General features: G+C 39.3%; 1 protein-coding gene across 6 annotated transcripts in view; it reads left to right on the plus strand.

Annotated features, from left to right (window-relative positions):
* Positions 1–12,851, plus strand: part of CFAP20DC (CFAP20 domain containing) — a 280,714-nt gene that overhangs the window by 240,865 nt on the left and 26,998 nt on the right. For 3 of the 6 annotated variants that reach the window (XM_049715292.1, XM_033424729.2, XM_033424728.2), the window contains exon 16: positions 11,792–11,886. In XM_049715292.1, coding sequence (XP_049571249.1) covers positions 11,792–11,886 — 95 coding nt within the window. Of the gene's footprint in view, positions 1–541; positions 686–4,340; positions 5,968–11,791; positions 11,887–12,851 lie in introns of those variants that run through there. The other 3 variants (XM_049715294.1, XM_049715293.1, XM_049715291.1) reach the window with 3 other exon arrangements.

A 12,851-nucleotide genomic window follows, 5' to 3' on the forward strand; every position in this document is an offset into this window, starting at 1 on the left:
GCTAAACATAAAAAGCCTTGCCACAGCCCTTCTCCTAACAGTAAAAGGTCCCCTGGGCTTACCTCTATTTAACAATACTTGCTTCACTCTCTTATAAGTGTTCATCTAACAGTCTGTCTCTAGGACACTGAATTCCTCAAGTATAGGAATCATGTCTTACTCCTCAGTACACAGCACAAAGTCTGCAACACTGCAGGGGCTCAATAAACATATATTCAATGTAAAATTATAAAGCAGCTAAGCTGACAACAGTGTAGAGAAGCCTTTTTCCATGTTGTTTCACGTAGATGGGATATTAGCTGTTCACGTGTTATAGTTGGATTTGATGGCTGATGCCTGGATTTGTGCCTCCAGAGTTAAATTATCTGCTGTATCTAATGAGTCGATGTACGTAAAATAATCTCAAGATGGTATGTCATTAATAGTTTCTTAACCTAAGGGAAAATACTGCCAAACAGGAAAAATATTCAGTTCTGCAGACAATGTATAAAGAATATTTAGTAGAGTAAAAGAAGTTAATGATTTTTGTGATTTCTTGTAGCATTGAGCCCTTGGAGAGAGCAGTGTCCTCTCTGTTTTACAGGTTTACTTGCAAAGTCATGGGCAGGAGAGGTGATTTCGTAGAGGCCAGAAGAAAGAAAGAATATGCTTTTCCTTTTGTATGACTGTTGGCTACGTGTCTCTAAATAAACGTGGATTTATGTGAGATAAAAACACAGTACTTGTTTACATAATGTGTTTCCCAACCTTTGCTACGGAAGAGACACGATCCTATTCCAGATGTCAGCATAATGTAGACATCCTCTGAGAGTACTTTTATGAAGGGAAAAGAAGAAATGTCTGAGAAGAATAATTCTCGTAACATTCTCAACTAGCGGCCTTTTCTGACTCCTCTTATTCCTCCCACTACTCTCAGAGCATGTTCTCCTGACCTCCTCTCTAGCAGGTCTTCCTCAGAGAACTGATCCACGTTCCAGTCTTTTCACTCTCACCTGTTTATCTTTCTCTTATAGCTCTGGCCTTCCTACAAGTATCCATTCATTCATTCAACAAACATTTACTGAGTATCTGTGTCAAGCCCAAGGTGAAGAAGACAGACATGATTGCCTGCCTTAGAGAACTTACAGTCTGGGCACAGCTCCTCTTAAGGAGGCCCTCTCTCTTTCTAGATTCTGGTCACTGTTCCTCCCTTGTCCCTTAAGGCTGAGGGTGGGGGGATGGCAAAATCCCTAGGATTCTATAATGTCCCGTGTGGTTCTCCTATACCCGTCCTTACCTTTGTAAGAAGCCCTTTCTTAAACCCTCCTCAAATCATCCTAATTTGAGTGTGCCAAGTGTTTTCTGCTGGAACATTGACTGATATTAAACTTGCAGTAGACTTAGAATTCAGGAAAGGCTTCTCTGAAGTAAAATCTGGGCTGAAAGATGGAGAAAGTAAACTAGGTGTCTTAGTCCATTTAGGATACTATAACTGTATACCATAGACTAGGTGGGTTATGAATAACAGAAATTTATTTCTCACAGTTCTGGAGGCTGAGGTGTCCAAGATCAAAGTCCTGGCAGATTTGGTGTCTTGTGAGAGCCCTCTTCCTGGTTCATAGACAGCTATCGTCTCACTGTGATCTCATATGGGAGAAGAGGCAAGGGAGCTCTCTGGGGTCTCTTTTAAAAGGGCACTAATCCCATTCATTAGATCTCCACCCTCATGACCTAAGCACCTCCCAAAGGCCCTGCCTCCAGACACCATCATATCGGGAGTTAGATTTCATCATACGAATTTACAGGGGAGGTGATATAAACATTCAGTCTATAGTATTAGGCCATTATGGGAAAAGAGACTAAGGATGTGGCTCTCCATCTGAAGCCTGGGGGTAGAGTGGCAGTGACAGTGAGGGAAAGGCACAAAACTGTGCTGTAAAGATGGTAAGGATCAGACTATGCAAAGCTTTAAGCCAATGCAGAATTTGGGATTTTGCGCTAAGAGCAAATTTTGAAAAGCTCACTCTGGATTCAAGGGAGTCCAGGTTGGCTGGGAGAAGAACAAGGGAGATATTCTAAAAGCATAGATTAGAATGGTGGCAAATGGGTATGGAGCAGTGTCAGCATATTCAAGAGCTAAGACTGGGACCTGGTAATGGATCCTAGATATTTCTAACACATCTTCACACAGAGAAACAACCGAGACCTCAGGCTCTTCGTGTGCTAAACCAAACTCCTGTAACATCTCCCTAATTTCCCGGTTCACTCATTGGTACCAATACTGTTTTATTCCCAGAACCCAGACTTTAAGCTTCCCCATTCTCTCTTAAGACTGGCTTCTACCATGTGACAGGACATGTGGTCACCAGTGGCATCTGAGTTTCACTTCTTTTGGCTTCCATCTTCATTGTGGGACTATGTTTCTTTTTCAGATCCAGTTTCAGAAGTTGTAGGGAAGCACAGTGATTGGCCCAGATTAGGTCAGTTGTCTACCCACGGGCCAGTCAGCTGAGGCTCTGGGCTCATGTAGGAACATGATCATTCCCAGAGTCGTGTGGTCAGAGGGAGCTGTTCCAAGGAGAAAGGAGAGGAAGGAGTTCTGGACAGACAGTTCCTTACCTCTCTCCTACTGCATCTTGGAGAGAGATTCGAATTGTTCCTTCAAAGCCCCAAGGGCTAACAGTAGGAGAAACACGTGAGAATGAAAAGGAAATTTTTTTCCTCAACATGAGGAAAAACTTTCTAATAGTCAAAGCTATTGGAAGATGAAATATGGTCTTTGAAAGTAGTAAGTACACAGTCACTGATGGTAATCAAGTATGGACTGGGTAAACACTTGTTGGGAGTGTTGGAGAAGGCCTTCAGAACCAGAACACTGAGAATCTGGTTAGAGAGCTCCTGCAGGAAACGAACCAAAAGTAAACAGAAACATCTTAATACTTGCTCCAGTCCATACTAAGACACATGCAAAAGAATTCCCAACATACTGTTTGTGTTTCCAACTTATTGCTTGAACTTCCTGCTTCAAATGAGAGACGAATCCTATGAAGAAAAACTATTGAGAGCTCTTATGTTTAAATTTCAAAACAATACAAACATACATTTTCTTAGTTTTTCATCCTAGTAAACATATTTCTGAACCAGCATGCTGTTTTCTGAGGCAAAAAATTAAAAATTTTCTGTCTTGGCTATAAAGAGGCAAGTGTGTGTCCCCAGGTTGACCCCAAATTGTGTGTGTACCAAGCACATGATGAGAAGACAATAGCATGTTCCTAGCAGGTAGAGAAAGAGTAAGATAGAGGCAAAATGCAAGAGTGGGTTGCAACAGCAGCATTATTTATTGTCATGGAAACATTCCGCTCTGAGTGGCGCTCAGTATTCTGGACTAACAAAGAGACTCAACAGTCATGCACTCAGTAAATATTGAGGAAGTGCGTATTCTGTGCCAGGCACTCTGCTAGGTGCTGGGTAGAGTCAAGTGGGGGAGACTTCATTCACTGAACGATCAAACAAATGAGGATGTAATTATGAACTCAAATAAGAGCTCTTAAAGAGAAGATCACAGTTGCTCTATTAGAAGGAGTAACAAAGGAACTCAGCTAGGTTAGAGAGCGAGCGTCCAGGAGGACTTCTCAAGAGGGTGATGCTTGAGCCAAAATGTGAAGGTTGGATATGATTTTACCAGGATAAGGGGTGGGTGGGTAGGAGCAGGGGAGGAGAACATGGTCTAGACAAGGGGGCACAGCCTGGGCAAAAGTCCCATGATGGCAGGGAGCATGGCATATTTCCAGGAATCAAGAGAAGCCCAGTGTGGCTGGAGCATGGTGAGTGAGAGGGAGAACAATGCAAGATGAAGTCGGAAAAACACATAGAGACGAGGCTATGCAGAGCCTCAAAGGCCAAGGTAATAATTCTGGTCTTTCTCCCAAATACGATAGCTTCCCAGTGATATTAAAGGGTTTGAAAAAGAGGTTGACATAATCAGATTCGCATTTTGGCCATAGTGTGAAGAACAGAGAAGTGAAGCCAGAATGAATGACTCTAAGGGGATCAATTCAGAGCTTTTACTGCAGATAACAGGAGGCAAGGTAGTTGCTTGGACTTTGGTGGTGGATGTAGAGATGGTGAGAAAGGTAAATTCATAAGGCATTTCAGAGGAAAATTGACAGGAATTCTCATAAGAGCCTTGAGAATGTTCCACTTCACAGTTCCTTCCTCTAAGACAGGGGTCATTCCCCTACAGCCTATGGGCCAAAATCTGCCCATTGCAGAATTTTTTTTTTCTTTTGTAAATAAGATTTTATTGGAACACAGCCACGCCACTTGTTTACTTATCGTTTATGTCTGCTTTCACACTACAGCAGCAGAGCTGAATAGTTGCAGCAGAGACCTGTGGCTTGTACAGCCTAACATGTTTACTGTCTGGGCCTTTACAAAGAACCATGGGTTTTACACTACAAAAACACCTCCGTGATATTCCAAGATGCAGAAGTTCTTAATTCAGTTTCCAGAAGTGCACGAATGGGCTTCAGATGATCTCCGACCTCCTAAAATTGAAAGAAAATTTGGTATTCTTGGTCATTTTTCTGGGAAAACAGTTTTCACCAGGTTTTAAAAAGAATCTATGAATTCTCCCCGAAGTGAGCTATTTCCTAGTCCTCTCCCCAGTCTGTTCCCTGGCCCTAGAAGATGTTTAAAACCCAGACTGCTTTCAGTGAATAAGAAATTTACACTGGTACCAAATGATAAATATCAATAAGTATCGTATAGAAATTGCTGCAAGTTTCTAAATTCTAATAGAAGATCTCCTGTGTAAGTATTTCACACTGGGCTAGCTCCTCTAACCCAGCCCTTATGATAGCAGGTAGCTCAGTGCTGTAAATGAGAGCTATGTAATAACTGTTGTCATGTTTTAGATTTCTCAAATAATTACTCACCCAAATAAATATTTAAATGTATACAAGATTGTAGGCAGTTTCCTTACAAGGGAATTCCTTTAGGGAACACACAAATAAGCTGATCAGCCCACAGCAGCCTATGTCGTTTTCTGTTTGCTAGAATGCTTCTTCCATCTGACGATGAGCTCTCTGATTCCCTAGGGTCTGACACACAGCAGTTCAGTAAATGATTACTGTATATGTAGACAGATGATCAAGCTAACTGTTGCTCTCATATCATGCATGTATTTGTATATATGTGTGTATGTGTGTATACATATATGATGTATTTATAGGAAGCACGTTAATGAAATAAATGTGTGTAAAATTCTCTTGTAAGCAAAATCTTGTTTTTAAATGAAGGAAATGAAACCATAGTCTATCTTAAGTGAGAACATTATCTTCAGTTGTAAAAATATCTGAGTCAGCTCTGATTCAGTTAAAGCTCACTGCCTCCCTTCAAAACTCTAACATGCAAGTTGAATGGAAAGAGCATGGTATTTGCAGGGGGCAGGATTTTAATGTTAGATGAATTTGTCCACTGTGAGGATTCACAAGATGGTATTTATCTTTCATCTACATTATATTTTTTATGTGGTATTTGAAGTGAACCCATTGTCTTGACTCTTAAATAAAACACACCTTCTGCTGACAGAGCTCAGCATGTATAGGTGTGCCTGCAAGTCCTTTCTCTTCCGTTCCAAGAGGAGAGGCAGGGGTGGGAGGCCTGCCTGGGTCCACGAGAGAAAGGAGGAGGAAGCAGCCCCTGAGCATGCTCGGAGAGCAAGCCTGACTGAACAGGATGCTTCTCCACCAGAGGAGCTGGAGGCTTTCATTACAGGTAGAGAGAAAAGCATTATAGTCAGAGCTGAGGAAACCAAACAAAATAGAGTAACAAGTGCAAACGACAGGGCAAATATGCAAATGGGAGAATGAAGAGCAAGAGCAGGTTCCAGAGCACAGGCAGCCGGGGTGAGAAGCAGGCCAAGGAAGTGGCTCACAGCTGAGCTAGGGCTTGACAAGTGTGAATGAGCCTGATCCCCCGTCCCTAGATGTTTGCGGCCTGGGAAGGCATGGGGGTCAAAACATGGCTTAGCATTAAATACCACATGTAAAAATGTAAACATGTAAGGTACAGGTGCTAGACTACACATTTCTGGCTTATTAACAAGTCACAAAAAAAAACAGATCGCTCTTGAAAAAATGAAATTATTAAATATATATGAAGTAAAATAAAAACAAAACAAGAGAAAGAGGAATGTATATGTTATCACTTATATGTAGAATCTAAAAAATAATACAAATAAATCTATATACAAAACAGAAACAGACTCACAGACACAGAAAACAAACTTACCAAAGGGGAGAGGTAAGGGGAGAGGGATAAATTAGGAGTATATATATACAACCTACTATACATAAAATAAAACAATAAGGTCTTCCTGTATACCACAGGGAACTGTACATTCAGTATCTTGTAATAACCTATAATGGAAAACAATCTGAAAATATATATATATTATATATATAACTGAATCACTCTGCTGTACACCTGAAACTAACACAATATTATAAATCAAATATATTTCAATAAAAATAAAATAAATTTTAAAAATACTTAAAACAAAAACAATGTCACCAGGGTGGGAAAATGTTATAACCTGAAGTGTTTCAAGGTATGGTGTGGTCTGTGGACTCATGATCCCAAAAAGATGGAACAGTTCCAGATGCAAAAAGGTGGGCAGTCTACATATTCTACCCTCCTCTCAGGAGATTCACAGTCTGTTAAAGACTCTCAAAGGTCTTGCAAGAAAACCTACTGGTTGACTTTGTTTAGCCAAATATTTTCCATATTTTACAGTTAACATGGAAACCCTTTATTTCAAAATATACTTTGTTAATGCTTACTTAATAAAAAGCCAAACAAATGAGTTGTTTTGATTAAAGTTTCTTAATTAAATAAAATCTTCTAAATCTTAACATCATTTTTCAAGAGAATTCTGCAGTCATTTTTTTATATCTTTATTGGAGTATAATTGCTTTACAATGTTGTATTAGTTTCTGATGTACAACAAAGTGAATCAGCTATATGTATACATATATCCCCATATCCCCTCCCTCTTGAGCCTCCCTCCCATCCTCCCTATCCCACCCCTCTAGGTCGTCACAAAGCACCGAGCTTATCTCCCTGTGCTATGCAGCAGCTTCCCACTAGCCATCCATTTTACATTTAGTAGTGTATATATGTCAATGCTCCTCTCTCACTTCGTCCCAGCTTCCCCTTCTCTGGCCCGTGTCCTCAAGTCCGTTCTCTACATCTGCATCTTTATTCCTGCCCTGCCATTAGGTTCATCAGTACCGGTTTTTTAGACAATGGAATATTAGCCATAAAAAAGAAAGAAATTGAGTTATTTGTAATGAGGTGGATGGACCTAGAGTCTGTCATACAGAGTGAAGTAAGTCAGAAAGAGAAAAACAAATACTGTATGCTAACACACATATATGGAATCTGTAGTCATTTTTACAAGATAAAATTAGATGCACCTTATACCAGAATAAACTCACAACATATACCAGAATAAACTCCAAATGGATCAGAAATCTAAATGTGAAAAATGAAACCATGCAAGTAACTGGAAGAAAAAAAGGGTGAATTTCTATAGAACCTGGTTGTAGGGAGGAACTTCCTAACTCTGATTTGAAATACAGAGGCAGGGACTTCCCCGGTGGCGCAGTGGTTAAGAATCCACCTGCCAATGCAGGGGACATGGGTTCGATCCCTGGTCCGGGAAGATCCCACGTGTCACAGAGCAGCTAAGCCCGTGTGCCACAACTACTGAGCCTGCGTGCCACAACTGCTGAAGCCCGCACACCTAGAGCCTGTGCTCAGCAAGAAGGAAAGCCACCGCAATGAGAAGCCTGCACAACACAACGAAGAGTAGCCCCCACTCGCCACAACTGGAGAAAAGCCTGCACACAGCAACAAAGACCCAAAAGTAAATAGATAAATAAATAAAGTTATTTAAAAATATAAATAAATAAATACAGAGGCAATAAAAGAAAAGATTGATGCATATGACTACAGAAAAATTAAAAACCTGTTGCATGGCAAAAAATATCATAAGCAAACACAGATGACAAAATGAGGAAAAGAGACCAAAAAAAAGACCTGATGGAAGAAGAGCAAAAGACATGAACAGACAGGAAAAAAAAGATATAGATATAAAATACACACATGCATACACATATATACACATATATATTAAATAGCCTTAAACATATGAAGAGTCAACTCTACTCATAATGTTCATGATGAGAAGAAATGCAAATAAATGGAAATCAAAACTAATTTAAGTTATCAGTTATTATCTCTTGGATTGGAAAGCATTAAAAACTTGACAACATAACACTGTGACATGTCTGTAGACAAACCAGCACTCTCAGACATTGCTGGTGGGAATGCTGATGGGTACAACCCTTGTGAAAACAATTTGTCAGTATCTAACAAAACCAAGTGTGCATTTACCTTTTATTCCAGGAATCCCACTTCCAAGAATTTATCTTGAAGGTCTATCTCCACATATACAAAAATAGATATGCCCAAAGTTATTCATTGTAGCATTAATTGCAATAATCACAAAATATTTAAAACTTGCCCGAACATAGGACAGTGGTGAAATAAATGTATGCCACACTGCGGAGTACTATGAAGCTGTAAAAAAAAAAAAATAGAATAAGGAAGCTCTCTATGAACTGGTATGAGTGATTTCCTGGATATATTTTAAGTTGAAAAAACAAAAGTGCAAAAGAGTAATTATAGTATACTACCTTTTACATTAGAAAGAAGAGGAATGAAAAAAATAGACGTGTATCTGTTGAATTTTTGCAAAAAGAAACAGAGACACAAGAACTAATGAAATTAATTACCTCTGGAGGAGTGGGTGGGGATGGTGTTGAAATGATGAGGGGGTGGAAACAGACTGGAAGGGATGAAGGAAATCTAACTCTTACTGAATATGCTTTTCTGTAAAAGTTTGACTTTTGAACTGTTAATATTTTACCTACTCAAAACAACAAAAGTAATAAAAATCAAGAATGGGGAGAAAAACTTAATGCAAACAGAAGCAAATGATGCTAACTATATTTCAAATTAAGAATATAACCTCACTGAAGAGGTAGGAAAATGAACTAGCCTAAGTAAATTTTGAACATGGTATTTTAACTAATGAAAAAAAGAACCATAAACAGAGAATCCTAGAGAGTAGGTTTGGGGTGTTCTATTGGTTGTTTTGTTTTGTTGACACCAGTTTTGGCGTGTTCTGTACTTCAGAAAGTAAGTAAATATACTGAGGCTAATGGGAGCCAGGTTCCTCAGTGTCAGAAAGGAAAAAGGAAAGATGAAAATGACTCTGTGGTATTATATTAGTATTAGAGGAAGCAATATGACCTCATGGTTATAGACCAGGGGCCGACAAACATTTCTGTAAAAGGCCAGATCACAAATATTTAACTCTGTCATCATAGCACAAAAGCTGTCATAGACAATATGTAAAAAGGTGAACGTGGCTGTATTCCAATAAAACTTTATTTATGGACACTGAAATGTGAATTATATATAACTTTCATGTGTCATGAAACATTGCTATTTTAATTGTTTTCAACCGTTAAAGTATATAAAAAAAAAACTATTTTTGGTTTGCAGGCCTTACAAAAACAGGCAGTGGGCCAGACTTGGCCCATGGCCATAGTTTACCAACCCTTGATAGAGAGATGATGATAGATAGATGATAGATAGATAGATAGATAGATAGATAGATAGATAGCAAATGTGATAAAATGTTTAAATTGGAGAATCTAGGTGAAGGATATATAGGAGTTCTTTGTACTCTTGAAACTTTTCTATAAATCTGAAATTACTTTAAAACAAACAAAAATCACAAAAAGAAAAACTCTGTACTTTCCATAGCTACTGCTGACAAGAAAAACATTAACCAAATCATTGGCCTAAGAAGTAATGTCTTGCCTTTTATAACATCTGCTTTTTCCTGCATGTCCATGGACCATGGTAGATACTACTACTGCCATCGTTTGGAGTTTCTAATTTGTTGCTGGGGTGTCATCATATGATAACATTATTTTTCTCCTGTTCATGTTTGCTCTCCATCTCTCTTGCCGAGTAATGAAGCCACTGGGCTAGTAATTTGTATGTGACCTTGTAATTTTCTATAATGTAGGAATTTTTTGGTCTGCTATAATTAAATGGACTAAGTAAAAGGTGCTTATCAGAAAATGCCCCATTAGCTTGGAAGTCTGTGACAAATCCTTTCTGATGTCCTTAATGTGTTGTTATGAAATTCAATTACACAGCAAGTTCACCTTGCTTATTTTACAAGCCATAATCTAGTGATAGCTAAAGTGAGCAGTGAGTGAAAGTATCTTAAAATAATACAAATAGGAATTGGATAATTTTTACATTAAGATCCTTTTTATACAAGAGTAAATGGCTTGCAAAGAAAACTTCTATTGTATAGACTTGAAATCATTCTACAATCCTTGGCTGGTTTAATTCCAGCAGAATCCACTTCCTACCTTGGTTTATCATTGTGGATACAGCCATACTATGATCTTCACTGATAATGAAGATGATAGTGGTCATAGCTGAAATTTTTTGACAGCAGCTCTGTACCCAGATCCATACCAAACGTTTTTCATCCATTTTTTTCATTTCATCTTAACGACCAAACTCTGGAGTAACTATTATTATCTCCTTTTTATACATAAGGCTTAGTGATGTTATAAGCGACTTGGCTAAGTTCTCACATTTCAGAAACATGGTGCCAGGATTGGCCTGGGGAGCCAGTGCTCTTAGTTACTGGTCGGGACTGTCTCCCATTGTAGATAAAGACAGCAGGAAATGCAGAAATTTAGAGAGAAATTTTTTGGTCATGAGGACATATTCCTGTTGAGAAGAATAAGGTCAATGACACAGCCTGCTTATATCAATGCAAGAAATATAATTCGCTTTGGAAAATCCTTCCCATTCCCCTTCCTGCTCTGTTCCCGTGAAGAAGCTCAATAGCAAGTTTACAGATGAGAAAGGGTTGAAGTAGAACACACAGTGACTCATGCTTTCAGGATGTCACTGACTTATAGCACACCCACCCAGGTATCTGCTAGAGGGAGCAGAGAGACAGGAAAAAATGGAAAGAAGGAAAGTTAAGAGACTGGGAATGAGGTTGGAAGTTGGAGGCAGAGGGACGGGGAATGTAGGAGGTGCTTTCTGAAGTGGCTTTGCCCCCATTCATACTGGGAGAACTGAAGTATCGAGCCACTCAAGGACCCAAAGGCCCTCACTCTTCCTTCTTTTGTCCTCCCCTGCCCTAAAGCCCCAAGTGAATGCATACCAGCTCCCACCATCATGGCTGGTCCATGACAGCTCCAAGACTAACTTCTCTTTTGAATCACCAAATGGACTCTTGTCATCCATGACATGTAACTTTGTCAGGCTTTCTTATCCAAAGGTCCTAAGGAGCTTTGTCTCTGCTGCATTTCTTCTTAGTTGTTGAAATAATTTTCTTAGGTGAGAGGAGCTGTGCTATAGTTGACGATCAACAGTAATAAACTTTTGAGAGGAACAGTCATCATCATTTAGTTGGTGTATTTATGGAACAGCTAGTTAGTTAAGTAATCAACTATGTATTTACAGATTTATAAAACTGAATATTAATTTCTGGACATCTTATTTTCTGAAATATGAAGAAGGGAAAAATGGTTTTTTGTGGAAGCCCCAGGGAGTTAAAAATCCAGGAGAAAGGTAAAATCTCTATATGGAATTACAAACATGTGGTTCATTTATTTTCTTCTTTTCTTTTTAGGGACTGGTTAAATATGCTGAGCCCACCGATTGTTCCTCCCAGTCAACAGCCAGCAGAGCAGCATCAGGATTCTTCCGGAAGCTTGAGTGCTCAAGGTGGGAATATGAAAAACACCAAGCATAAAAAATAAAAATAATTAAGTATACATAGAGAAAATCAGTCACTTTGAGATGCCACTTTTTTTTAAAATGCTGATCACTTAGGCTCACACAGCCAAAATGAGGTAATCTGTGCCTCATTTTATAGGATTATAGGTGCTTTGCAACTAAAAGGAATTTAAAAGAAAAATTGTCCTTGTTCTCCTGAAGGTTAATCCATGGGCAAAATATAGTTGAAGGCGTAAGAGTATGGCTTTGGTGTCAAATTGACCTTCATCTGAATTCCAACTCTAGCAATTCCTGCTGTGTGATTTTAAGAATCTCAGTTTTGTAAAATAAGACTAATAATAGATGGTGCCCACCTGCAAGTTTTTCATGAAGATTCAGTGAGGTATACTGTATATGAAATACTTGGGATAGCGCCTACCAAATACCAGTTGTTAGTATTATTATAAAGCAGACCCAATACTCCAGCATCACAGAGATCCATGTTTTCGTTAATACAGAGGTACAGCCGTTTCATTAAAGCAAAGGCTGGCACAGAGCTTTGATGGGTAGTATTAGTAATAGAAAAATTAGAAGGAAGCAGGGATGAAAATTTGCCTGGGGTTCTCTTTGTTGACGAGAGCCACAAAGATGACCATTTAGTTTCTGGCTGTGAGCAGGGAACGTAACTGTCAGGAGTGTGTAGAGGAGGGACATAAAAGAATCTTCGTCAGACATAGAGGGGTTGAGATGGGAAGGGTGAGGGGAACTCTAAAATGCATAGCTGGAGTGACAGACAACCTCAGAGTGGGACTCCCTGAGATAGCTTTACAAGTTGGATTATAAAGATGGAAGCTCTATATCTACGGTTTAAAAAAAGCGGGGGGGGGGGGGCTTCCCTAGTTGCGCAGTGGTTGAGAGTCCGCCTGCCGATGCAGGGGACACGGGTTCGTGCCCCGGTCCAGGAGGATCCCACA

This window comes from Orcinus orca, chromosome 10 (genome assembly GCF_937001465.1).
Source record: "Orcinus orca chromosome 10, mOrcOrc1.1, whole genome shotgun sequence".
Classification (NCBI taxonomy): domain Eukaryota; kingdom Metazoa; phylum Chordata; class Mammalia; order Artiodactyla; family Delphinidae; genus Orcinus; species Orcinus orca.